We start from the raw sequence: 27,931 nt of genomic DNA, 5'->3' as shown, positions 1-27,931 counted from the left end.
TCCCGATAAAATGACCTGTATACCACTAAAAGGAGCCTGATAAATTCAGGTCCTGAGAAGATGGATATCAAATTTTGGATACTCAAGTCATAAGAAATGATTTTTCCTTTTTTAAGAAAATATAGGCACTGCTAGGCGCTAACAGCATGTGAGTCGTCTCCTTGAACTGACTCAAAGAAATGAAAAAATAAAAATAAAAATAGAAGGAAAACTCCACAACTGTCATAAATCCAGTTTGTCTTTCTTTTACTTTGTACATCCGGTTTTTAACAGGGACACCGGCCTGAACAGTCATCAGAAAAGTCGTTCGGATCGATTTGCACAGAATGCACAAAATATAACTTTATACGCACACGATATAATTCACTTTCATTAACATGTGACTATAGAACAAAATTTTATGAACCTCACATATGATGTAAAAAACGATGTACAAGATACAATTTGAACTTTACTCTTTTTTTTTTTTCAGCAGCCGTTCCGGTCCCTCCTCCGTTTAATAGGTATTCCGTGGTAAAGCTGTGTGTGTCCCATCAATCAGCTATCCCCCCACATTCGATGACGGTAAGCAAAAGTTGTGCTGATGATAGAAGAATTTTCTTTCAAATAGTTTCGTAGAACATTTCTGAATATGGATCTACTACAGTAGATGTTTTTGTTATCCAAAACAGAGTACTATCTTTACAATTAGGACTAGGTCCTGGCTTACAAGTTACAACTACTGCAACCTTGCACTGAGGAGGAAAATGAATTCTCACATCACTACTAATACTTATCGCACGTCTGCTAAGATTTGTACATAAATCCATATTACTGATATTATCTAAACAAAAAGAGCACAATTGAAACAAACTAGTTAGAGACAAATATATCTTCAATCATTGCTGCCATAAAGATGCCCTTGGTTCATCTCATGACTCAAAACCTAAAGTCTGATACCAGAATTGGGAGCTGCTAAACAAACAGGAGAAAGTACAGGGCAATTCAAGCATCCCACTAACAACAACATAATCACTAAGAAGCCCAGAATTTTTATCCATAAAACCTCCCCTGCATTAAAGCAAAAATCTTTTTCTCCGGGCAAAAAATTAGTTGCAAGGTTTTGGCAAGAAGGATCACTTCTACGAGATAATAATAATAATAATAATAATAACTCCAACTGCTATTTATCTATTTCTATTTACTTAAATATGCACACAGATATTACTACGCTTTTATCATGTTATTCGTGGTATGGAAGCTCTATTTGTAGATTAGGGCAATCAGACATTAAATTTCAAACTATGGCAGACGTCAGAAGAGTAAAATCTCTTGTATGAAGTTCGTTTGGAATTAAGCGACTAGGAAACAGAACCTGATAAAAAGGGAAAATTTACCCGTTAATGGGTAAATAGATGCTTGTCTAGCAGGACCCAGTTCCAAATGATCCTCCGCAAAAGGCCATCGCTCTTCAACAGAGCGCAGGTAGAAATCTTCCACTAAATAGTAACAAACTTGCAGGAGGTGAAGCGGAGTTGGCTCACAGCCCCTCAGAATCTGCGGCCAAAATAGTCCAAGTCATATTTCTAATGACTTGATATCAGAAGTCTGAGCACTCCCCTGCAAGCCATTCTTACTTCTCCAACCTTCTAATTGTTGCAATACACCCTGAATGGGTCCAGAGTAACTGGGCAAAAAGCTTCAGGTGGATGCCAAGATCAGAAACCATAGGTAAAAGAAGCTGAGACTAGCCATGAAGTGTTGTTGTCCTATACATGCTTAAGCTTAAAATCAGGACATTCAATTGTAATCAACATTTCTTATCAAATAAAAGAACAAATATAGCTTCTCCCTGCAATTAACAGATCAATTCAAAGAAGCAAATGACTTTTAATAACAATGACTGCTTCTAACAAAGAATAGGCACATGCATTCCTTCAGCCTATAGACTTTTGCCCCTCCCCATGCCCTTGATCTTTGACTTGTACAATAATTTACAGGCTGTGCACTTCATTCATTTTAAGAAAGAGCAACATTTAGAAGCTTGAGAAGGCCTAAATAATCCAATTTGAAAGTGAAGACCAAACATTATGTTGCTGTACAACAAGAAGTGTATCCGGAAGTGACTATTTACATCAAAAGAAAATTTTTGGATATCTTTCTATTTAGTCATATCGCTTGCAGTCTGACAGTCTTTCATTTTATATTTAAAGCAAGGAAGCAATCATCCATTCACTTGCCTAACTATAGTTTTGTTCAAACATCTTTACCTACCCAACCAATAGTAAGCAAGTTAGGAGGAAGACATGCAGGATCAAGCTCCCAACAGTCTCTAGGAAGGCCAGGGGCCTCTTCTCCAGAAAGCTTCCTTCCGGGAATCTGATGTGAAAACAGTCTGAACTCATCTTTTACAAGCCATCTAATAGCATGAGCCCCAAATTCTTTCCTCTTAAAGATTGTCTTGTATCCATCAACCTTTTCAAGGTACGCCATACTCAAGCCGTGTATCTCACTGTAGCTAGTTAAAAACACAACAATATCATAGCACCCCTTATTCTTCATTTGGTTTCTCCCTGAATCCAAAGCACTTTCATCATAAAGCGCCCAAACAGAACCCTTCTTTGGATAGATCCTATATACTTCTTTTGCTGCTCTTTCACAATCAGGAAGATGTGAAAACATTTTTGGAGACTTCACTGAAGCCTTTTCAGAAACCTTGAATCTGCCACAAGAAATATGAAATCCAATTTTCTCCCAACCAATTAACTGCTCATCACCGTTGTTCTGAAATTCTAACCAACTCAATCTCACCTGGAAGGGATTCAGAGAAACAACTTCATCAATCAAAGCATAACGCCTTGGCATTCCATCCTCACTGTCATAAATAGCCCAAACTTGGCCTTTCTTAAAGCTCCTCTCCACTCTGTCCTCATCAAAATTGTAAAAATCTGAAGCTTCCACTGCCACAATCTCCCTATTGTTCTGTCTTGGTCTTTTTCGCTTCTCAATTACCAAGTCCCTACTACTTCTAGAAGCCCTTCTGCCCACAACTTCCATGCTTTTTTCATTTGATGAAACTCCCATTTTTCTATCCCTCTTCTCCCTTTCATTGACTCTTTCCAATCCCATGTTGCTCTCCTTTTCATTTAACTTCTGCTGCTTCTTTTGTGTATCCTTCTCTATCTCCTCCTCCTCCTTTTCATTCTCCATTTCAATCTCCTTCTCCTTTGATTTTTCATTTTGCGTCTCCATCTCATTCTCCTTCTCCTTTAACTCCTCATTTCCCATATTCTTATCCTTCTCCTTTTCCCTCTCCTCCACCTCCTTTTCCTTTGCTTTCAACTTCATCTTCTGCTGGCTGACCTTCTTCTTCGCTAACATTTGCATTTCAGCTAATGTCATCGTCTCCTCTTCATCAACCTTCACCCTCTTCGTCCTTGCCCGCGTCGTCGCTCTCTCCTCCATCTCAACCCCACCACTCCTCCCCTCCTTTTTCTCACTTCTCGACCTCAACTCCTCAATCACCACATCATCGCCTCCACCCTCCAACCCCCTTTTCCTCCCCACATTCTCCAAATCCTTCACCATCAGCTTCTCTCTCAATCCCTTATGCTTCCCTCCAGACACCTCCAAAACCCCCCCAACACTACTCATTTTCCCAAGCCTTCTCGCCTTAATTCTCTCACTTGTTCTCAAAACAACATTCTCCCCCTCCTCACCCCTCTGAACCGTGCTAGCATTTTCCTCCTCCTCCTCCACTTCGACCGCCTTAAAACTCTTCTTACAACTAGGGCAAACCAAATTATGCCCCAAATACTTCCTCTCAAACTTATGCAACAATCTACAAGTCGAACACGCCGTCCAAAACGTCTCCACCTCCTCAACCCCACCTCCAGCCGCCCCCGCCGCAGCCTCAGCCTCATTCTGCATAGCAATTCTCAAGCTCATATCATATTCCTTCCTCCTAATTCTATCCGATAAAACCCTAAAAGCTTCCCCTACACGCTTAAAAGCCTCTTCCGAGGCAATAAACGGGTTTTTATCGGGGTGTAGGGTTAATGCCAATTTCTTGTACTGTTTTTTAATCGTATTTATATGAGCAAACCTCTCAATCTGGAGAATTTTGTAGTAGTCCGGCGGAGCTGGGGGAATTGAAGCGGCCCCGTCACCGCCGCCTCGCTCTGGTGGAGTTGAGGTGAACGGCCTGGTGGCTGTCCGGAGGATCTTGAAGGAGGTGAGCATTTCCGGCAGAGCTTCAAGAGACGGTTGAAGACGGTGAGCTCGCTTGGCGTATTTTAACGCCGACTTGAGGTTTCCGGCGACGTACTTTTGCTCTGCTTGGTTTTTCAGGCGGCGGGCTTCGGATTCTGGTTCTGGTTCGGGTTCGGGTGGGCTATTTCGGCCCGGGTTTTCGCCTGCCATGATTCCTCGGGGTCAGGGTCTTAGGGACCAGTAGCTCGAGTTGAAGGAGAAGGGACGTAAAATGACGGCCGTTTGTAGGGACGCTTAAGCGACATCTAACCAGAAAGATAGAGCAAATTACTCAGACGGCCACTGAACTTTCGGAATAGTATAGTTTTAGCCACTTAACTTTTAAACATATGTATTTACCTACTAAATTATCAAAATTATAAATTTTGGGTCATTCCATCTATTTTTACCATTAAATCTGCTAGATTTTATTATGTCTTGTGATTGGTGTAGCCCTTAGATTTGACAGACATGACTTAACGATGGAAACGGACGAAATGGCTCAAACTTCACTCTTTTGATAGTTTAATGGGTAAATACATACTCTTAAAAATTAAATGGTCAAAACTCTAGTATTTTAAAAGTTTAGTGACTATCTAGACAATTTAGTCAAAAAGAGAAAAGGAAATTTTTTTAGAATATTTACCCAAAAAAAAAAAAAAATGGAAAGTAAGGGTTATAAATTTGAAAATGTTTAATTATAAAAAATATTAATCACAATTCACATGCTTTATAATGTCATTCTAACTATCTTCTTGATCATATGATCTAATAAACAAAAATCATATCATAACAAAGATAGTAAAAGTGCCGTTATAAATAGTAAAGTACAATTACCATTACCTAATTATATCCACTTAAATGAACTTATAAGTTCTTATATACATCAGAAATACAAATCAAAATTGTTTGCACATTTGGAACATGCTACAGTAGTGGACTTACGAATAATTAAATTTTGATTCTTTTTTTTTTATTAAGATATATTCACATGATGAAGAATACAACGTAACATGATATACTTGAATTCACTAACAAACTATCCTGTTCTCTCGAAAAGTCTACACTATCCTTTCCGATGCTACGTTCATATCGTGTGTTTTATAATCCCCTCATTTACAAATACACAAAGAGGTGAATGGGCGGAGGTTTGGGGAGGGACTAGAAGAAAGCTGCTCGTTTGTATGGTGAAAGAATATCAGAGACTCTAGCTTGGATTCCTATTTTTTGGAGCTTTTATTAAAAAAAAAATACTGTAATGATTGATATATATGAGATAAAAGATGATTTAGAAATATATTCACGAAAAATGTAAAAAAAATTTGAAAAAAAAAATTGCATTCCAAACAACGCCTAAAATTCTGCTTAAAGATTTAACCACTGGGAAATATCAAATTCATTTGGGGAGGATAAGAAATTATTCCTCTTCACTAAGCACCCTATTTTGTGCCTAACTTGTTATTGAGGTGTTACATATTGTTTTGTTAGTACTACATTGTCGGATTAGAATAAACAATCCTCATTGCTTATCAGTTAAGTCTATGACTAGTGATTTACTATTGATTAGTAGTTTATGACATACATATTATTACGTACAAATGCATGCTTAGATTAGATTTAATACACATCAACCACCAGATAAATTATTGTAGAACCCAAATTTAGAGTTCTAATAATAATTGCGTGCAGGATTATAGAACTGAAGGAATAAAATAATCGCTCAAAATATTTATATGGGATAGAAGTAATAAATAACTCACAATATTATTCATATCTAAAAATAGTGTAAGAAAATCACACCACAATAAAATCTCACAAACTCGATTTGGACTCTCTTCAGAAAATATTACAATTAATCCTCTATTTATAATCTACCAGACTTGTTGGATAAGAAACCACTTACATCAACAATTACCAAATAAAACACATACTCCTAAATAACACAACTACTAAAAACTTGACTCCAATAAAACTAGTTAGTAAATAAGTAAATAAATACTTCTAAACTTCTTTTTTTTTTTTTGCCATCAATTATTACTTTGCAAATAACTTAAAAAAAAAAAAAGGGAACAAACGAGGTTGGATGTTGACAGTTTCATGGGGTCCAACTTGGACTTTCCATACTATAGCATGGAAAGTCCAGTTTGCTCTTTCTTGCACACTTATAGTTCCAGTTTGCCACTTACCAGCCAACTACTTAAATTGTTCGCTTTGCCGAATCGAGCTTTGGTTATACTTGCCACCTTTTGACGTTAAACTAGTTGAGTCGGTTTAACAACTTTATATTATTTTTGGTCAGAAGATCTTTTGGAAACTTTGAAACACTTTTTGCTTACTTCTTATTTCATACTTCCTGCCAGTATAAATTGCCAAGCCCCAGCTTTCCATTTCTCCTCAGTTTCTTTGCTCAAATTCTGCTGCTCAAAAGATTGACAGAAAGATAAGGAGAGAGGGATTGAGAGATGGCAAGGCTAGTCCTAGCAATGTTGATCACCCTGGTGGCAGCAATGGCTTCAGGGGCTCAAGCCCAAGATGATGTTACATGGGCCAAGCGGGTTGATTCCGGGAAAGAAGTGGTTTCCACTCTTCAATTCTACTTTCACGACGTGCTCAGCGGAAGAAACCCTAGTGCAGTAAAGATAGCCCAAGCTTCCCAGGGCAACTCTACACCAAATGGGTTCGGATCGTTGATGATGGTGGATGATCCATTAACGGTAGGACCGGACCCCAACTCGAGACTTGTGGGGCGGGCAAGGGGAATGTACGGTTCAGCCGGTCAGACCGATTTCGGCCTCGTAATGGTGATGTGCTATGAGTTCCTAGATGGGACGTACAAGGACAGCTCATTTAGCATTCTCAGCATCAATCCGGCATTAAATCCGGTTCGAGAAATGACCGTAGTGGGTGGAACCGGTTTGTTCCGGTTGGCTCGGGGATATGCTATTGCCCAAACCTACTCTTTAGATCCCACAACCGGTGATGCAGTCGTGGGCTATAATGTGACTCTAGCCACATATATTTGAGTTATTGAGTAGTCGATTTTAATTTGCATTTGTTGAATAAGAGATGATCATTTCTAGGTTTGCCACGTTGAAATACATTCCCAATTGAACTTTCTGCCTGTGCTTGTTATTTATTCATTTTGTTGGAGTTTGGTGACCACATTTTTTACTTTGAATTAAATTCTTCCTTTAGGAATCTTTTATATCAGAGACTAGTGAGTTTAGTTCATTCGATGGCCTTGTCCTGTTGATCACATTGATGGTGGTAACTGGTAAAGAAAGATTTGAAGCCTTAAGCATTGTGGAAATGGTAATTCCATCCATTTGTCATAAAAAATGTAAGAAGTTGGAACTCATTATTCAACCCCTCCCTATCTGTTATCAAAGCAGAGATCTTTAAAATGATTGTAATTCTCCTATTCATGGTTGATGCGGGAGACAAAATACTTGTGGTATGTTGCATTTCTACTTTTCTTTTATGATTTTGTGAGTTCTCTTAATCTTTTAATGTGGAAGGCATTACGTTACGAAATAATTTATATTGGGCATGTTTTAGATAGGCGAATGGTTAGCAACAACCAAGGTTGAAATCTTTTGAGCTAAAAGAAGATGTTAGCATGTTAAATCAAGACTCAAAAATAGAAATTTTCATATTGTTATTTAATAATGTAGTTTTATTGGGGGTTAAATTATAATAGTTTTATTGTTTAGAAATTAGTATTTTATTAGAAAATTTTTTGTGGTGTAAGACTTATTTATTAAATCATGTAGTCTATATAAATATAGAGCCTTATTATTAAATCAGTTGGAAAGAGTGAAAATTTGATAGACTTATTTTGGTATGATTAATATATTATTATTGATATTATTCATCTTCTCTCACACATATTTTTACGTGTGAATTCCCTTTCCATATACATTATTCTATTTTTCTTTTCTGATTTTGTGAGTTCTCTTAATCTTTTAATGTGGAAGCAGAAGCAGAAGCATTATGTTACGAAATAACTTATATTGGGCAGGTTTTAGTTAGGCGAATGGTTAGCAACAACAAAGGTTGAAATCTTTTGAGCTAAAAGATGTTAGCATATTAAATCAAGACTCAAAAATAGAAATTTTCATATTGTTATTTAGTAGTGTTTTGGTTAAATCAAATTTTCGGTAGTTTTATTGGGGTTAAGGTATAGTAATTTTATTGTTTAGAAATTAGTATTTTATTAAAAAATTTCTTGTTTAGATGCCTAAGCCCATCTTTTTGTCAAGAATTTGTATGGATAAACCTAAATTAACCCCATAAGAAATATTAAAAGGCAATTGCTGACTTTTGGCACCCCCACGGAACTTAAATCTAACACACACACTAGCATCTCAGCTGTCATGCTTTGGTTTGACCCTGACAGGCATAGCAGACTAGCAGTTGCGTGGTTAACTGAGTTGTCGAAGGATGCAAACAATTAAAGTAGTTGAATTTGAGCAATAAACTATTTGACCTCAACTCGACTGAAATATGAGATCTTAAGCTCAAGCATTAAGATAAAATATAACAATTTGAGCTCGACTCAAATAAGCTCTATGTTAAGTGCTACTAGAGCTTAATTGAACTTAATCAATGTGAAGTAATATAAATAAATAATTTTGTAATGTAAGATGGATTTCAACTTATATCGATAAATGAAAAGAGCAAGATAAAAATCTTAATTCATTTGATATCGTGACTATAAAGATCTTTTCATATGAGTACTGATCGAGATTAATTGAACCAAATCAATGTGAAGTAATATAAATAAATAATTCCGTCATGTAAAATGGATTTTGCTTTATATCGATAAATGCAAACAGTAAAGTAAAAATTTTAATTCATTTGATATCATCAAGATAAATATCCTTTCCTATGAGCAAATTTAAATGCATTTCACGTATGTAAAATTTGAACATAACTTATACATCGTGCATTCCAATGTATTAGTGTAGTAAAATTTTACATTAATCGTATAGGACAACTAATACACATATAAAAGAATACAATAGGCGCACATATATGATATATTTGTGAGCTCGATTCATTAATCCATTCCAGCGAGAGCTCGAACTTCGAGCTAGCTTGATTAAAGTCAATTCGGTTAATACTGATTTATGTCAATTTCATCTGTAGCCATTGAAGCATTGATGAGTGGTTCTGTTCGGCCTAAATAACATGGCCTAATAATCCATCAACAAATGGTCCCGAGACAACTTTAATGATAGTAGGCAGAGGCTAACGATGTTGCAGTCTTGCTGACCAGAATGATATCGAACCAGTCACCTAAATGCAATGTTTTAAAAATCGGACCGTTAATTGAACCGGTGAAGTGAAAGGGTCGAGGTTCAACCGGTAGGACCGGTTCAATGAATTTTTTAAAAAATAATTTATATAAATATATATAGTACAAAATAAGACATGTAATGGACTAATTTAATACTTTATATGATGAAAAGTTTACTATTTTTTAATAACTTGGATTTCTAAAAATAAATTTTTTAAATTTTAAGTTAAAACAAATAAATTTCATCTCAATTTCAATTATATCTAAATCCAACCCAAAAATATCACAATATTTTGAAATTATACAAAATTCACGTCTATGAGAAAAATATCACAATATTTTGAAATAATATAAAATTCACGTATATGAGAATTTAGATATTATGAACTTAAATTTTAATTTACGTTTTGGGATTTAGAGATTGCAATTTAAAAAAAGAAGTTTGGAGTTCGAAGGAAGTCAAGAAAATCGAAAATAGAAATGTAAACTTGATAAGAAACAAAAAATGAGATAAAAGTGAGTAGTTGTGGCATTAAATAATTTGGGTTAAAAAAATAATTCTTTTTTAACTTTTTTCAATTTAATGGACAAAAACAAAATTAAAAGATGGAAGAAAACATCAATAAATTAAAAATAAAGAGGTTTGATTAAAAAGGGAGTGACAAAAGAAAAGAGGATAGAGAGAGAGAGAGAGAGAGAGTTGAAAATTAAAAAGAAAGAGCCATGAGAGGATGAGATTTTGTAAGAAAATGGAAAAAAGAAATATGAGTGTTTGTTTTATATAAATAAGTTATCAAAAAAAACTAATAAGATGTGATGGTGCAACGGTTAATACATTGGTCTTCTATTACAAAGGTCTTGAGTTCGAATCTTGATAGCTGCATTTTGCAAAAAAAGAAAAAAAAGAGGAAGGTTTGAAAACCGGTTCAATAGCGGTTTTTACGGTTCGACCGATTCTTGACCGGTTTTCTGAAAAAGTCAACTATAGCATTGAACCGGACCGGTGCCATGGCCAGTTCGCGGTTCAATCGGTCGAACTGGCCGGTCCGGTCCGATTTTCAAAACATTGCCTAAATGATTATGACTTGCTGCTTTACTGTGTCCAAAGCATAAAGCAAGCACTTTGAACCTCCTGGGAAGAAATACACGAGGGGAGGCAAGTGAATTTGACCTCAAACCATAGTACGAAAAGTTTCGTTTTATGCCCAACAAACAATTTAGGCCACTCAAAGCTAGGTGAAATCGCATAGTAAGTTACACGCAAAATCTGTAATTTTGCCATCAAATCTCTCTACAACCTTATGCTTCCAAAAGAACCACTGTAAGAAGTCTCTGTCTTTGAGAGTACTTTTTCTCTCTAGAGAGACTTTTCCCCCATAGTGGGTGTTTTTACTCCTTTCAAAAATTAGCGCCAAGTCTCCATAACTGCTTCCACATTTATAATCCAGATTCGTATTCAATTATTTCCCAATATAGATTGTTTCCATTTCCCTGATCTATGTAAGGAATTTCTAATTTAGGAGCCTAGGATTGAACTCTGAGCCAGATCTGGCATTCAACAGGAACTATAATGCATTCAAAGATACCCAAATTTGATTCTGGTTATTTCTCTTATTATGTAGATTTTAGCGTCTGTTTCTTTTAGCTTATCTCTATTTGTTTTGTGGTTTAGGTAATTAATGAGGAAGCATAGAAGTTACAGCTCCTTCTTGCTTAGCTAAGGAGAGGTTGCTGACCTCAGATCAGTGGAGGACTGTGGTTTCTGTGAAGGATGGACGACTTGGAGGGGGTGATGAAGAAATTTACTCTTTCAAGTACAGAGCAAGAAGGCGTGTGGTTGGAGGAGGAGGAGTTCACGAAGGGAGTTGAAGAATGTAGTCTGAGCTTGTTAGGGAAAATCTAGGGAAAGAAGATAGCGAATATGAATGGGATTAGAGTTTTGCGGAGAATATGTGGTTTCATCAGAAAAATTTGAAGGTAACGGAGATCCGTACTAATATGTTTCAATTTACGTTTGTTCAGAAATCAGATTTGGAACGAGCATTGAACGACGAGCCATGGATCTATGACGGCCAACCGCTAATACTTGTGAAATGGACGGAGGGAATTGAAGACGAACAAAATGCTTTTGACAAGTGTAGAATATGGGTATAGGTTTGGAACCTACCTCTACATTGGATCACCAAAGAGGTAGGGAGGAAGATGGGAGGAATATTCAATGAAGTCATTGAGGTAATCACCAGAGAGGTAGGGGGAAAGAAGGTAAACACATGAAATTGCTAGTTGAATTTGATCTTACTAAACCTCTTCCTAGAGGCACTACGGTCAAATGTAATGGCATGATGAGATGAGTAGAATTTAGATATGAAAAATGCCCGAATTTTTGCTTTTGTTATGAAGCCATTGGTCACAATGAGAAGAATTGTGGATTTAAAGGCTTTGATATGAAAGGTGAACAGCAATATGGTAACTAGCTGAGAGCTAGCTTTCTTAGAATGCCGAATAGGAAGACTAATAGTAGATATGGAGGAAGTGAGAAAAAGCAAAAACAAGATAATAGCAACCCTAAGAAGTATAATACACACCAAAATAATTCCTACAGAAGGACTCAGAACTTACTTTTGACATATACAAAGGAGTTCCATAAAAAAGGTGGGAAAGAGATAGAAAAAGAAATAGGATCTGTGGGGGATAAGGAGGTTAGAAAGGGCAAAGAGGATTTGCAGGTCAAGGAGGTCAGTATGGATAGGAAAGAACAGAATGAACGAAGTAGAACAAGAAAGGGGGTAGGAGAGCAAGATATAGAGGAAGAAGGGGTAGTTAATACTAAGGGGAAAGGTCAGAGAGCAAGAGGGAGAGGGGTAGAGAAGATAGGTGGGGAAAAATCAAACGAGGGGGTGGAGTATGATCAGGTATGGATGGACTGTGACACTAACAAGGGGACGGAACAACTTATATCTGTTGAGGTAAGAGAGGTCAGTCTAGATGTAAAAGACAAGTGGGAGGCAAAGAATGAGGAGCATAGTGCCAGTAGTAATCCTAGGGAGAAGGGTAAAGGAAGGAATTGCAGGAGCTGAAACAGGTTAGTGCAAGAAGTAGGGAGAAGGAAACCTCTTAGTGACATTTCGAACAGTATTAATTAGGGATGGCAACGAGGCAAGGTTGGGGCGGGGGACCTCTCCCCCATCCCCCGCCCCGCTGCCTACAAACTCCCCCCGCCCCCGCCCCATCCCCCGTCCCCGCCTCGCCCCGCTTCACCCACGAGGATAATAAAAATTTGTTATATAATTTTATTATGGTTAAATTTTAGCAAATAATCAAGTACTAAAATATCAACATATCATCAAATTATTATTCATTGTAATTTTATAATTGAAACTTATAAAAATAATCAAATAAAAATTATTTGAATACAATCCAATATGATGAAATAAATATAACTAAAGTAGTCAAGTTTTCACTTTTAGCACAAATACAATCACTAATTCATTATTGTGCTTGTGCTTTTTTTAAGAAAAAAATGTTATTGTATTAAGTGTAATTAGGGATTTAGTATAAATGTATTAGTAAATTTAGTATAACCAATTAATAATTTGTATTAGTACACATATATAATTATTAGTATAATTAATAATATCAATTATATTATATATACTAATAGACATTATATAATACATATAACTAATAATATCATTATCATAAGTTTGTAACTAATTAAATTATATATTATATATATAATTATACATATATATTTTATATTTTATATATTTATTTTTTTAAAGCTCCCCCGCCCCCCTCCCCGTTTCCCCCCCGCCCCTACCCCATAAGCCCCTCGCGGGGCGGGTGACCACGTTGCCATCCCTAGTATTAATAAGGCTGAACCAGGGAAAAGGAAAGGTTCTAGTATTGAAATGGGGATGGACAGTGTTACTAATACTAGTAAAGAAGACTAATCAGGAGGTGTGGTATATGGATGTGTCTGAGGTGGTAGAGCTCTCCCTTAATGGGGTTCCCAAACCCCAATGAGAGCCTTGGTGTGGAACTGTCGAGGTGTTGGGAGTCCCTTGACAGTTCCTCAACTGAAGGAGGTTGTGGTACTCCATTCCCCTTCTTTAGTTTTTCTTTCTGAAACAACAAATAAAAAGAGTGTTCTGAATAATGTTAAGCAAAAAATAAGGTTTGATAATCACTTTGTTGTGGATCCTGTGGGTCTGGCTGGTGGTTTGGCAGTGATATGTAAGAATGAGGTTAATGTTAAGCAAGTTCTGTTTACTAGTTTTACTATGGAATTGCTGATTGATGATAGGGATACAAATTTGGAATTGTGGTGTGTATGCATTTGTGCTAGTCCAAATGCTAATGTTAGGAAAGAACAATGGAAAGTGGTGTCTAGAAGGAAACAGGTCTGGGGTGAGCGGTGGGTCATTATGGGGGACATGAATGATATAGTATCAAATAGAGAGAAATGGAGTGATAGGGATAGAGCAGACAATAGTTTTAAGAACTTTAGAGATTTCATTATTGATAATGAACTAGTGGATATAAGCTATGAGGGAAAACCTTGGACATGGTGTAATAGGTGGGATCCTGAGGGAAAATTAGAGAAAGGTTAGATAGAGCGTTAGGATCTGGGAGCTAGTTCAGTAGCTACAAGAATGCCAAGTGCAGTCATTTAGAGAAAGAAGCCTCTGATCACTATATGGTACTTTTGGACACAAAACCTGGTGGAAAGAGATGGAAAAAGAGATTTGTGTTTGACAAGAACTAGCTCTAGCACAAGGAGGTGGGGAATGTAGTAAAATCTACATGGAGCACAAATTGCAAAAGATCCAGATTCTTCAGGATACAGAGCAAAATCAGACAGTGCAAAATGACCTTATTGAGATGGAGTAAGCAGAAGGGAAGTAGTTTTGGAAGAATTATAATATAGATCAAAAAAGAGATTAAGGATATAAGGGAAAGCAATATGAGTAGGAATAGGGTCAAATTGGCAGCTTTGAAGAAGAGACTGGCTGAAGCCTATAAAAACGAAGAGATATATTGGAGTCAAAAAGCAAGACAGAAATGGCTAGAGGAAGGAGATAAGAATACCAACTATTTTCATGCATGTGTGGCTGGCAGGAGAAAGAGGAATAGGATTGGTCTCATACAGAAAAGGGATGGGGACTGGTGTCAAGATGAGAAGGAAATTGGAGCTGAGATAATCCAATACTTCAAAGACATTTTTACCTCTGAAGAACCTCAGGGGTTAGATGACATCTTAAACGAGATCCCACAGTCTATAACCAGTGTGAAAAATAAGCAACTTACCTTACCAGTGACAGAGCAGGAAGTTTACAGAGCTATCTTTTCTATGCATCCAAGCCAGTCACCAGGACCCGATGGCATGACCCCTATTTTCTTTCAAAAATTTTGGTCTGTTAATAAAATGGATCTGATCAATGCTGTTCAAAGTTTCTTTCATTCTGGCAATTTATTAAAAGCTGTTAATGAAACTTTGATCTGCCTAATTCCCAAAGTTAATTCCCCTGTTAATGTTACTCAATTCAGGCCTATAAGTTTGTGTACTGTCCTGTACAAAGCCATATCAAAAATCCTGGTCAATAGGTTAAAAAGAGTTATTAATTGCTGTATCAATCCCAATTAGTCTGTTTTCGTTCCTGGCAGACAAATTCTGGATAATGTTCTGATTGCCCATGAATGCATTCATTTCCTTAACAATAAAAGATCTGGTAAACAGGGATATGTGGCTATCAAACTAGATATGTCCAAAGCATATGACAGGGTGGAATGGATTTTTGTAGAAAAGCTTATGTTAAGAATGGGGTTCTGTCAGCAGTGGGTGGAGTGGATTATGAAATGTATGTCTAGTGTTTCTTATTCAGTGAGTGTTAATGGGGAGAAGAAGAGGTTTATCAAACTAACAAGGGGACTAAGACAAGGAGACCCTTTGTCTTCCTTTTTATTTCTGATTTGTGCAGAAGGTTTCTCAACATTGCTCAATCAGGCAGTGAGAAAAGGAAAATTGACAGACCTTTAACTGTCTTGTGGTCGTCCCAGACTGTCCCATCTCTTTTTTACAGATGATTCACTAATCTTCTATAAGACAAAGGAAAAGGAGGCAGGGCAACTGATGGAGGTACTAAGGAAGTATGGTGATGCTTCAGGACAACTAATCAACACTAAGAAATCCTCAGTGTTTTTCAGTAAGAATGTTCAAGAAGGGGAGAGGTTGAAAGTGCTGAAGAAGTTGAGAGGGATGAAGGTAGTAAAACAAAGCAGGTACCTGGGTTTACCATTGGTGATTGGAAGATAAAAAACACAGGTATTTGATTTTGTTAAGGAAAAGGTGATTAATAAAATATCAGGATGGAAAGAAAAGATGCTAAGCATGGCAGGGACAGAAGTGTTATTGAAAATCTGTGGTTATGGCTCTCCCTGCATATGTGATGTCATGCTGCAAACTTCCAAAGGAGTTATGTAAGTGTATTGGAAGAGAAATGACAAAGTTCTGGTGGGAAAGTATAGGAGAGGAAAGGAAGATGCATTAGACAGGATGGGGGAAGCTGTCTGAAGTGAAACAAAATGGGGGCCTGGGCTTTAGAGATTTAGAAAACTTCAATCAGGCACTTTTGGCTAAGCAGCTATGGAGGATACTTACAAGGCCAATTTATTAGTGAGTAAAATCCTTAAAGCCAAATATTTCAAAGAAACTTCAATTGGGAAAATGAAAAGGAGAAGCACTGATTCTTGGTGATGGAAAAGCATTTTGAGTGCAAGGCCTTTATTGGAGGAAGGGATGAGGAAGAGGGTGGAAAATGGGAAAACAATAGATATTTGGAATGATGGATCCCAGAGGTGGCAGGAGGGAAGGTGAGCACACAAATTGACCCAGAATTGGGATTGTGTAAAATTAGTGAACTGATCAAAGATGGCCGCTGGAACGATGAGCTACTGAAAAAAATGTTTGCTGAGGAGGATAGGGAGATGATTATGAAGATCTGTTTAAGTCTTCAGGAAACAAAGGATAGGCTCATCTGGGTGCATTCTGCCTCTGGGGACTACACAGTTAAGTTCGGATATAGATCTGTAGGGGGAAGCAATGAGGAATCAGGAAGTAGAAGTGAGGTCAATGCTAAAGAATGGAAAGTACTATGGAACCTAAAGATGAAGTATAAACTAAAACATTTTATCTAGAAGTGTATGAAGGGCATTCTACCAGTCAATGAAGGAATCAAATCCATTACGCAAATGTTGTGGTATATACTCAAAATCGATAGAACATATGCTGTTCCTATGTAGTCATTCAGAGAAGATCTGGAAAGTAGCACCAATACAATGGGATGGGCTGGAAAACTTGAAAGGAAAATTTTGGCTTTGATGGTCTGAGTTGGTGGAAGCTACTACAAGGGAGAAGGGGAAAGAGCGTTTACATTCATAATCAACCTGTTATGGCAAATTTGGAAACCAAGGAATGAGATAATTTCAATGGGAAGGGGAGATCTTCACTAACAGTAGTGAATACAGCACTGACAGAGTGGATGGAATACCAAATAATATAGGAAAAAGAAAAAGAGGAAGAGGTGGAACCACAACAGATGGAGGGGAAACTAGGAAGATGGTATGCTCCCGACAAAGGATGGATTAAGCTAAATACAGACACAGCACTGAACCAACAGACAAAATGAACAAGTTGGGGAATTATTGCTAGAGATTGGAAGGAAAAGCAGGTGGCTACATGGGCATGTCCCTCCTTCATGTACATTGAACCAAAACTCGAGGAAGCTCTGGCAATCAAAACTGCGATGGTTAAAGTTGCACTGGAAGGATGAGAGAAAATTATCATAGAGTCTGACTGCAATGCTGTAATAGACAAGATAGAGAAGGACATGGAGGATGTAATTATTTCCACAGTTCTGCAGGATATAAAGCTGCTAAAATGTAATTTTGAGGAATGTTGTTTCTTCTTTGTGAGAAGGGAGACTAACTCTGTTAGGATCAAGTTAGCAAGATTTGCTCTAAACTTAAGAGCAATTGCTAATTTTTTTTTTTTTTTTGTCGACAACGATACATTTGTATAATCTACTCTATCCTAATCTAGGGGAAGGGGGAGACTAAGGAGGCTATTGTATGGGCTAGTGGGTATACAGACCCAACTAGACCAAGGGAGTGCTATGACACAACCCTTAGATTTTTTTCGCTGCTGGTGAGGTTTGAATCCTCACCAACAACCCAAGGAGGGACTTAAGTCCCTCCCTAGTGGCCGCTGAGCCATTGACCCAGTGGTTCTGTAATGGACATCTGCACCGTAAGATCTTTTCATGGGAACAGGAGAAATCCAAAAAAAGGAAGTCATCCTTACTAATTGAAAAGGTAATTGAAAAGGTAGTCATCCTTGCTAATTGAAAAGGTAGTTTTCCAATTTGGTTGCTTGAGAGTGTTCAAGCAGACGTGGAGGAGCAGTTGCTCCAAGCAATGTAATTTGACGATTGTCAATGAAATGTTACTGTTTTGACCCAAAAAAAAAAAAAAAAAACCTATGCTTCCATAAAATTAAAAACCATACTCTCTCATATAGAAGACCAAGTGAATCAACAGGTTTTAGACAAAAAAAGCTGCACAGAATCATTTCATGATTCATTGCAATGGAAAACTGTTTTCTGAATTCTTGGTTCCATGGACAATACACTATTTAGTTACAGCTTTGCATTTATCAAGTATCAATGAGCCACATCTGCCGCTTTTGGAAAAAATGAAAAAGTATCAATGAGCCACAGCTAGTCGACAGGTGCTTAAGAAATAACCATGAAGGTCATATATATAAGAAAACCAGAAATGATATTCGAATACACTTCAGAATCTGCACAAACCGGTACTTAAGCCAGTTATGTCCGTCTGAAGAAATCTCCAACATGACTGCAGAATGAAGAAACCGTCCATCAGTCGCTCAAGAAAGTTACACCAGTATGACTGGCCAAGGGACCACAACTACGTGTTGATGTTTCCACTTCATGCAATAAGCGCGCAAGTTAACACAGAGGAGAGGCATCACATTTTTCAGCCAACCCAATAAACAAATAAGCACCGCAATTACAAGTATTTAACCATCCCACGACCCTCCACGCTGAGTTTTGTAGCTTGCAGCTGCTTTTTCTTCGGAGCTTTCAACTGCTGCAACTTCTTATTCATCTGCAAGAAAAACTTGAATCATTATTATCTATCCATTTCCCCTTTCAAGGGGAGACTGACTACAAGCCTTAGGCAGGTGAAAGGGGAGGGAGGACTCGTCTAAAAAGTTAAACAGTGAAACAAGAATACCATATCAGAAGGTATAAAACTACATGGTACCCTGCCCATAAGAGAGAGTACAAAATGTAACCGCAAAAAATGAAACCTCAACAAACATTACGAAAAATGAATCTGCATATGACCAACTCACTTGATGATTTCAGCAACAAACTAAGATGAAAATCCACCTTATTCTCGGGCTAACTCCCTAGAGAATGCTAAAATCCACTTGATGATTTCCTTCTTGACCCTCTAAATAACTTGCTAGTAATAAATGTATCAAATAATCACACGCTACTAGAAATTGCTACAGAAGAGGAAAAAATTTCCCACCAGAGATTCCAAGAAAAGACACAAGCTACCTCTGCATGAAAACTTTTATCATCCAATCTTGTTGCATGATTCAATGTCCAAAAGTTCATTGATCTGTATGTAGCTTTCTAATGCAAACAGAGTCTAAAACATGGTAAAAATTGCTAGAAAAACATACCTGGTGTATCCATTATTGGGCTTCAGGCATTCAAGATAATGAAGTTTAAAGGAACACTTAAGAGATTTACTCCTCGACATATGTATATAGCATGGTTACTAGAATATAATTACATTAACCTGCACCATAAATCCTTTCCAAACAATTCACACTTTAGAGGAAGAAGAGCCACCTTCAGACGACGCTGATCTTGAACAATTTGTTTAGCCCGGGCCCTAACTTCTTCAGGATCAACCTTGGATTGGGGTCGTACCACAAAATCCATAGACATGGCTTCAGGTCTAGAGGCATGTTGTCTAGAAGATGACTGGCCAGATTTTGATCCCCTAGAAAAACCTCATACAAATCAAACCTGAAGATAGGGCATATTACTATGGGAAATCTCACATAAATTAGCAAAAGTCTTACTGTGAGTAGCCAGCTAAATCAAGATCATCATCTCTGGATTCCATTCCTGCACCTTTGCTCATTGGCCTGAAACAATTTCACAAGAAGTGGTAACCATTAATTCGACGGAACAAGATATTTTGAGATCTACAAAGGGAAGAATATAAAAAGAAAGAAAGACCCAAGATCAATATACTTTTTAACAGATGGCCTCCTAAATGCAGCCCTCTCATCTTCAAAGTTTCGCATGTCTTCAAACCTTGTGCTCTTATTGAATATGGGTCGACTCTGCATCAAAAATTTAGAGGTCCAGAATAATGCCCATTTTAAGGCCATATATGCCAAAATGAACGAGTAGTAGAAAATGGCACAAATGCAAAGATCTGCAAGCAAGTTTGCCAAGAAAAAGAAACAGAACTTGCAATGACTAAAGCAAATTGGCTGTAAATTCTTGTAGCTGTATTTCAAGGCAAATTACTACATCAATTGACATCTATTATATAAAAATGAGACTGAGGTTTCCTTGAAAGCCAATTTCTCATCCAAAATAGGTTTCTCTCCTAATGACTCATGTTAAATATCCATGGACCATGAAATGAGAACCAGTTGCTCCTAGCACACTACCTTCCCCTTTACCCTTCATACAACAAATGGCAAGAAAAAAGTGGTCAATGAAAAGTAGCACAAAATAGAAAGAAACAGAAATTTTGGAGGTGTAAAATTCACATTACCCATTTATCAATCAAGTCCTTTGCAAGTTTCCGGTTGGCAGTAGTCTCTTCATCCGATTTTGATAGAAACATAACAACCTGCACCACAAAATCAACAAATAAATTAATAAATAATAGATACTAGTAGAATCCCACTACAAAAGTATAGCAAACTAGGGCAAAGAATTCAATTTGCAAATTCTTGCTAACGAGGGAGAATCCTGACCTTTCCAAGACCACTTCCCTTTAATTGCTCTCTTCTATCGTGCTGCTCTAAATCAATTGGCAACTGCAGCATACATGGTATTTCCTTAGCTCCGATTTGACCAAAAAAGAAGACAATGTGAATTTCAAAGATAAGTAATACTAACAACGAGGAAACAATGTTCATACATCAGTAAGAATCTTCAGAATTGCTGCACGGATGTTAATATTGGGTAAGCTTCCATCAGGAAGGGGCTCAAGCCAGTTTTTCAATATATTCAAAACTCCATGATCTAAAAATTCTTGTTGCAACTGCTTCCTGAATCATGAGGAGTAAATGCCATCATTAATGAGAGTAAAAGTTAATTAAATGCAACGTGAACATGAACTGGGAGACAAATATGAAAAGGGCACTCACTTTGAAAGCACCTCTGTAAGAAGAGGCAGCTTCTTCAGTTTAATTATCGCAGGCTGATTCTGTCTATTTAGGTCTGCATCAGCTTCAGCAACAACTTCAAGTTCAGCCATGACACTCTCGACCAGATATGCAATCTCTGAAGCACTTTTTTCATTTTTCTTCTTTTTCTTGCCCTTTTTAAAGAGCTGCTTGATTTCCTCATCCTCCTCTCCTTCTTCTGCCTATCAATGACATGACAAGAGGCATTTATAAGCGATTATTTCAAGAGTCATGGAAAAGTAAGCTGCAAAAAACCCTACAAGTTGCATTCCTTTCAAGTTGAACTCTAACTCAGAGGACTCTCTAGAGGATGATCCCAAGACCAGTAATAAAATATCATGCTATGACACAAGCAATCCCTGCATCCTAACCTGGGGCGCATTGCTAGGAGAATGTTCACGGTCACTTCCATATCGGTCAGCGGGATCCACACCAGCGTCGTCTATGAAGTTATCATCATCCAGCGTCCTAACACCTTCTCGGTCATCCTAAATCATATTGAGATCAATTAAACACTGTTCCACTTAAGTAATACGAATGAGAAAGGAAAACCATCTGAAAATGCCACCATAATCACATGCCATTACTAGACGTTGAGTAATCCTGCAAGTGTACTAGGGGGTTAATAAATATGCTCTCATCAATATGCAGCCAATTATTGCATAAGTGAAGTGTCAACTGCAGAGAGAAATTGGCATCCAGTTTGGCAATGTAGGATTCCCAAGTCCACAGAACCAAAATTTGTCCACTCAAACTATGTCCTACATTCAATCTTTCCATTTAATTTTCATTCTTGCAAAAGAATTACACAAACCCCCACATACCATATACAATGGCACATCAAAGTTCCTGATTTAGCAATTCCACTACTACATCGCAATCTAGAGCCCAGCATCACAAACCACTGAACTTGGCAAATAACCAACTCTTACATTCCCCAAAATGTCTCTAGGAATCAAAAATTGCAAAATGCATGTTGTGTTATGTTCTACGAATGCCAAGAAGACCAATTCAAGAATCTCAAACAGGATAGCAGTGACGAAAAGACAAAATACTTTTAACACAATTAAATAACCCACAAACCTCAGAATTCTCTCCAGCAACCGTTTTCCACATCCCCTCCTCATCTTCATAATCCCTCGACCTCCCTCCTCCAGAATGCCCTGCTTTTCTCACCTTAAACTTCTTCTCCCCTTTCCCTTCCCTCCTCTTCTCCTTCTTCTTCCTCTCTCCACCACCACTCTCCTTCCCCAACCTCTTCCTCTTCCCACCACCTCCACCTCCAGAAGACGACGACGGCCCCCCTCCGTCCTCCGACTCATCCCTCACCAAACCCGCTACGCCATCCTCCTCTCCAACCCCAAAATCACCCGCATCATCGTCCCTCAGCCGAAAATCCGCCACTGGCTCACTCGCAGACGACTTCTTAATCAGCCGCTTTCGTGGCTTTGATTTGTACTCATCGTGGACCGGAGTAGGCGGCGACCGCTCCCTGCGGTTCCAACCGTCATCGTCTTCCTCATCATCGTCGAGGAGATGATGATGCTGCTGCTGGTCCTGTTCATGATCGGAGTTGACATCATCGTCGTAATCCATCAATGGCTCTCCATCTTCATCTCTATACCTAAAAACACAGCAAAAAGAAACCAAATCAAATTCGGGAAAAAAAAAACCAAAAAAAGAGTGATTGAATTTGAAACCCTAACCCTAAATTGAGAGAGAAAAGAAAGGAATGATAATTTACGGGTCGTTTTCGTAGCCCATAATTTGAGAGATTACAGATGAAACTGAGGGAATGAGAAAAAGAAATTTGGATTCAATAAATAGAGATCGATATGCAGAGATATACACTATACAAATATATATAGATGTCGTGTATGTATGGATGAGTAGGGCGGTGCTGTGATGAAGATCACGCAGACGAGGGACAAAGGATAAAAAATGGAGAAGAAAAAGTGCCCAAAAAAAAGAGTGTATTATTATTTTTTATTATTAGTTATACCTTTGTTTTGGTGTATTATTATTAATTTATTACTGTGGCGACTGTTTCCAACTTGGCTCAGTTGAGTTTGGTATATTCTCCTAAATTCAAATGGAAATTTTCAGAAATATTCATCGGACAATTTCACTGAGCTCTCTCAGAAATTTTAAAAATTATACCTACCTCCACTGTCAAATGTTAGACTAATGACATTTTTCCTAAAAAATTTGAATGTGACTATTCTTTTTTGTCAATCTTTTTTTTTCTTCTGTATTAAAAGCAAGAATAACTCAAAAAGAAATTCGCCACACTCTAATAGAATTATGATAATACTAACATCTCCAATATACACACACATATATATAGCACTATGAGAAATAGCCCGTTGGAATTCCTATTTTTTTAAAATTTTATTAAAAAATATATTATAACGATTTGATGCACGTAAAATAAAAACATAATCGGGAAATATATTCACAAAAAATGTAAAAATTTTTAAAGAAAAACAGCAATCCAAACTTGTCAATAGTGATAGAACTATTATTATTGCTTATCAGACAATAAATGATTATTAGAAATTGCTCTTTCTTAACATTTGGGCTAATTTGTTTTACAAATGTTTGGGATAAGTAATATAAACTTTATAACCTGAGGACATTTAGGATTTTCATGTAAATTTTTTACCAAGTCCAATGCTTGGTTACCAAAAGCCGCAACTCAATAGAAGTAGGTGTACTTTTTTAAACTTCAAGAGTGCTAAGTGAAATTATCAAAAACCGAATATATATATATATATATATATATATATATATATATGAAATTATCCCAAATCCAAATTGGACCAATTTACTAGTACTTCTATAAATTTTTGTAATCTATATTAACAAAGTCCAATTTAATGTGTCTTTTTAAAATGAAACTTGAATAATAAAGGATAAATGGAAATTTGGATTATTCCAATCATTTATCACTTATTGTTCATCTAATCCTAGCTTAACTTAGGCCAAAAGGACTTTTTAACTATAGTTTTATGAATTTGCTAATCACACGGACAATGCCCTTTAATGAAAAGGTTTGAATATTTTGGCCCTCAAACCATACAGTACCATAACCAATTTAATGTGTCTTTTTAAAATGAAACTTGAATAATAAAGGATAAATGGAAATTTGGATTATTCCAATCATTTATCACTTATTGTTTATCTAAATTGTTCATCTAATCCTAGCTTAACTTAGGCCAAAAGGACTTTTTAACTATAGTTTTATGAATTTGCTAATCACACGGACAATGCCCTTTAATGAAAAGGTTTGAACATTTTGGCCCTCAAACCATACAGTACCATAAGGTTTAATGTTTGTTAAAGCGCGACATTTTGCCCCCCACGGGTTGCTCGGGCGGATTTCGTGTTCTTAGTTAAGGCGCCGGTCCTGGGTTCGATTCCAAGCTTGGGCAGCTCGGGGTATTTTCCTGAGGATCGGTGGGGCCCGCTCTCCTCGGGGTTAGTGGGATTAGTCGGGTGATCCCAGATACCCCCAACTGAAAAAAAAAAGAAAAAAAGTGCACATCTCTCTTCTAATACTCGAAGTGGAACAAGCATCCAACTTAGATGGGAAAGACAATCAAAATTGGAGGTTTAGGGGGCAGATTAGTATGCGTGTTTCCTGGCAATGCGTTTCATTATGGATACTTTAATCTTTCACAAATATAAAGCTACTGTTTTTTTAATTGAATTAAAAACCCTTTTTGTTGAAAGAAGTATTCTTCATATAATGACTCGCTCTTTTGAGATTTTCCATTCCTATTCATATAAGCTACTACTCCATGAGATAATAAATTGCACCTAGTGTTTAACCAAAGTCCAGGTACATTTGGAATAGATGGTATATTCTGTAGGGAGATCCTACTATATGATTGCTGGAGCAGTAGTGTTAAATTTGAAGTTTCAATGTAGGAATCTCTTGAGGCTATTTGAAAGACCGCCTTACTATGTCAATCATCCAAAAGCTGTTTTGGTTTTTTTATTTTAAGAATTTCATAAAGTGTAACTTCAACCAACATATCTGACGCATTTGGCCTTTATGTTCACCTATTTTGATTGCTATTTTTTGGAGTTTTTTAAGAAAAATATACTGTAGCAATTGTAATAATTTGATGTATGTGAAATAAAAATATGATTGAAAAATATGTTAATAAGAATTTTTTTTTTTGTTGAGAAAATGACAATACAAACAAGGCATATTCGAATCCTGTTACCAGTTAAAAACCTAGTATAAACCTATCTAACCTTTGTACGCCTTGATCTTGAAATGGATTGAATCTTAAGTCTCTTTCTAAACATTTCCAATATATGTATTGATGTTAAGAAAAAAATAAGTGCCACTTAATATTTTACCAATTATCCCTATTTCACTAGGCACTCTACCACTTTCTTTTTCTTTTTCTTTTTCTTTTTTTTTTTTGCAAATCCTACCCAAAAAAGCTTCCTACTTTTCGGGCTTTTGCCGGTCTATGCATTACCATATTTTTTGTGACCGAAACGTTAGAAATGTTATTGATATCAAAAACAAGCTATACAACTTGAGCAAAGGCCCATATTGAGCTTTACAAGAGTGTCCCTAGACACAGAGGATTTAAATATTCCTCATCTTGTACTAACTTAGTAGCATAAGCACTAATCCTTCTACTTATCATATTACATTTGTGTTGAAATTATCAATTGTGTTGAAACTAAAAAAAGAAAAGAAAAAATAGTAAATTTTATATACACCGACAGTGTATACACTATCACCATTGGATCTATAGCATATATACAGAAGTTGAATTTTAATTTCAAAATTTGTATAGTTATTATTCATCGAGCGCTAATATTATATATACTGTCAGTGTAGTAAAGATTAATCTAAAAAAAAAACACATAAAGTCAATAAAATTATTTCACATAAAACTAATCTCCATTCATTTGTTACAATAAAAAAATCAAAAGATTGGCAATCACACACATATCAAGTGTCTCAAAAATACTATATAAAAGATGCAGTGATGAATAAACAGCATTCTGTTTGTGTGCTTATTTTGGAGCCGTGTATTGGAATTTATTTTGGTCTTTGGAAACCTTAGAGCATCTTCCCCTACATTTGCTTGATTCATATGGGAAAGTAGAAAATAAACTTAGAGCATCCACAATGCTATTACACTTTGTGGAGTGTAATCCACATGCCACGTCAGCATTCCACTTTCTCCTCTTTTATTACACTTTCACTCACAATGGATTACACTCCACAAGGTGTAATAGCATGGGTCCACAATTAATCAAATATTTATTTTAATAATGCATAACTCATATCCCATAAATAAATAAAGTAATTTTTAAAACTAATTTTGTTATTTTTAAAAAATATAGTACTAACTTTCGTTAAATTTTGTACATTTTGAATTTTTGTATTTTCTAAAAATGATATTATTAATTTTTAAGTTTGAATAATATATCTTTTTCTATGTTTCAAAAATAATATATTGTTATTTTTTTAAAAATAATTATGTAGGAAATTAAACAAATATTTGATACTTCAAATGCGAAGATATCATAATAATCCATACTTAATTAATAATTCGGAATGTAATTAGTTGAACTCCATAACATAATATTACATAAGTTAAATCAAATAAAATACAAATAATAACAAAATGAATACTAGATTACACGCATAGGAAGAAAATTCAATGGATTACACGCATCACCTGTGTGATGCGTGTAATATCCATGACACGGCTCCAATGGGGAGCCGTGTCATGGAGGGGTGTAATGGCTCCCCATTACACCCCCATTGGAGCTGCCCTTAGAGCAAAACTTTTTACTTATTTATTCATTTTTGGTAGATCAATAATCAATTAGGGCAAAAGTTGGAAACAACAAGATAACTATATAGCTAAGCTTAAAAATCTGCTGATTTCATTGCATGAAAATGTCTTATAGGCCTGTGGTTGTGAACATTGGCTTAAGATGAGTTTTAGCCTTTTAGGCCTTGAAACTAGAGATGAGTTTTCTCCAACTTCAGGAGAACACAGGCTTGAGCCTTTTAGAGTTTGCTTTTAGGAAGTTAATCAAATGCCAGTTTTGATAGGTGTACGTGTGTTCGTATTAGGCATGTGATTTTTTTTTTTTTTTTGTCAATCGTCACTTTGTCTATACTATCATATACTATCCTAATTTAAGAAGAAGATTCAACTAGATCTAGAAGGGCCGGTGGAGATTGAATCAACAGTGGACCAGACGGGTGCAGTACGCACCCGTCTGGACCCACCTGAATTTTTTAAGAAACTACTTAATGTGGCAACCAAGCCTTAAATGGTTTATTAGACATATGATTGGTTAGTAAATATTTTGGTATTTTCACGATACAAACTTCTTGAAATTTTTTGAAAAAGGTCCCTGTATATCTAGTTCATTCATAGATCATCTTACAAGCAATGTGAATCTCACACGTATACAATCACATGATTGTGAAATGATCCACAGATGAATGGTACATGCGAACTATGGACTCGTATGCTTATAAGATGGTATAAGAGCGAATTGATCCATATATGAATAAAAATCAGATATTCTAATATTAGAATCTAATTTGTTTCATCTAGTACATTGATCTGCGAATTAATCTTGATAATTACTTATTAGTCAGCTCTATGTTCTTGCATCAAAATTTAAGGACTTTGTTGGTTAAATTCTTAGATGTTTGTTAAAGGTTTATACTTGGATATAAGTTAAATGGTAGGGAAGGCAAATAGTTTTGTAACAAACATGGAAGATTGGACTAAATACTCAGCTCGTTCCGTGACTCCTTTCTTGCTGACCAATAGTCTGGTCAGCAGTAAAATCATTTA

At 36.5% G+C, this 27,931-nt stretch overlaps 3 protein-coding genes across 4 annotated transcripts; 1 reads left to right on the top strand and 2 right to left on the bottom strand.

Annotated features, from left to right (window-relative positions):
- Nucleotides 1-1,961: 1,961 nt before the first annotated feature.
- On the bottom strand, nt 1,962-4,489 carry LOC113704275 (uncharacterized). Its single transcript, XM_027226067.2, has one exon. The coding sequence runs from the start codon at nt 4,399-4,401 to the stop codon at nt 2,236-2,238; it is 2,166 nt and encodes a 721-aa protein (XP_027081868.1). The 5' UTR covers nt 4,402-4,489; the 3' UTR covers nt 1,962-2,235.
- Nucleotides 4,490-6,528: 2,039 nt separating this feature from the next.
- On the top strand, nt 6,529-7,347 carry LOC113704268 (dirigent protein 23-like). Its single transcript, XM_027226060.2, has one exon. The coding sequence runs from the start codon at nt 6,693-6,695 to the stop codon at nt 7,251-7,253; it is 561 nt and encodes a 186-aa protein (XP_027081861.1). The 5' UTR covers nt 6,529-6,692; the 3' UTR covers nt 7,254-7,347.
- A 10,977-nt stretch (nt 7,348-18,324) lies between these two features.
- LOC113703717 (protein IWS1 homolog 1-like) lies at nt 18,325-23,044 on the bottom strand. Of its 2 annotated transcripts, none has more exons than XM_072061304.1 (11): nt 22,918-23,044; nt 22,152-22,692; nt 21,440-21,556; nt 21,030-21,250; nt 20,801-20,930; nt 20,634-20,696; nt 20,429-20,506; nt 19,894-19,985; nt 19,719-19,784; nt 19,483-19,636; nt 18,325-18,721 (listed from the first exon to the last, which is right to left on the bottom strand). In XM_072061304.1, exons 2-11 carry the CDS (start codon nt 22,662-22,664, stop codon nt 18,623-18,625), a joined length of 1,533 nt encoding a protein of 510 aa, XP_071917405.1. In that variant the 5' UTR covers nt 22,665-22,692; nt 22,918-23,044; the 3' UTR covers nt 18,325-18,622. The 2 variants fall into 2 exon arrangements, with proteins under 2 accessions (XP_071917405.1, XP_027080973.1); XM_027225172.2 differs by having other exon boundaries at nt 22,813-23,040.
- Between the last annotated feature and the right edge of the window lie 4,887 nt (nt 23,045-27,931).

The sequence above is a fragment of the Coffea arabica genome, chromosome 8e (assembly GCF_036785885.1).
Source record: "Coffea arabica cultivar ET-39 chromosome 8e, Coffea Arabica ET-39 HiFi, whole genome shotgun sequence".
Lineage (NCBI taxonomy): Eukaryota > Viridiplantae > Streptophyta > Magnoliopsida > Gentianales > Rubiaceae > Coffea > Coffea arabica.
Note: the sequence above shows the minus strand (reverse complement) of the source record. Positions and strands in the feature narration are given on the sequence as shown.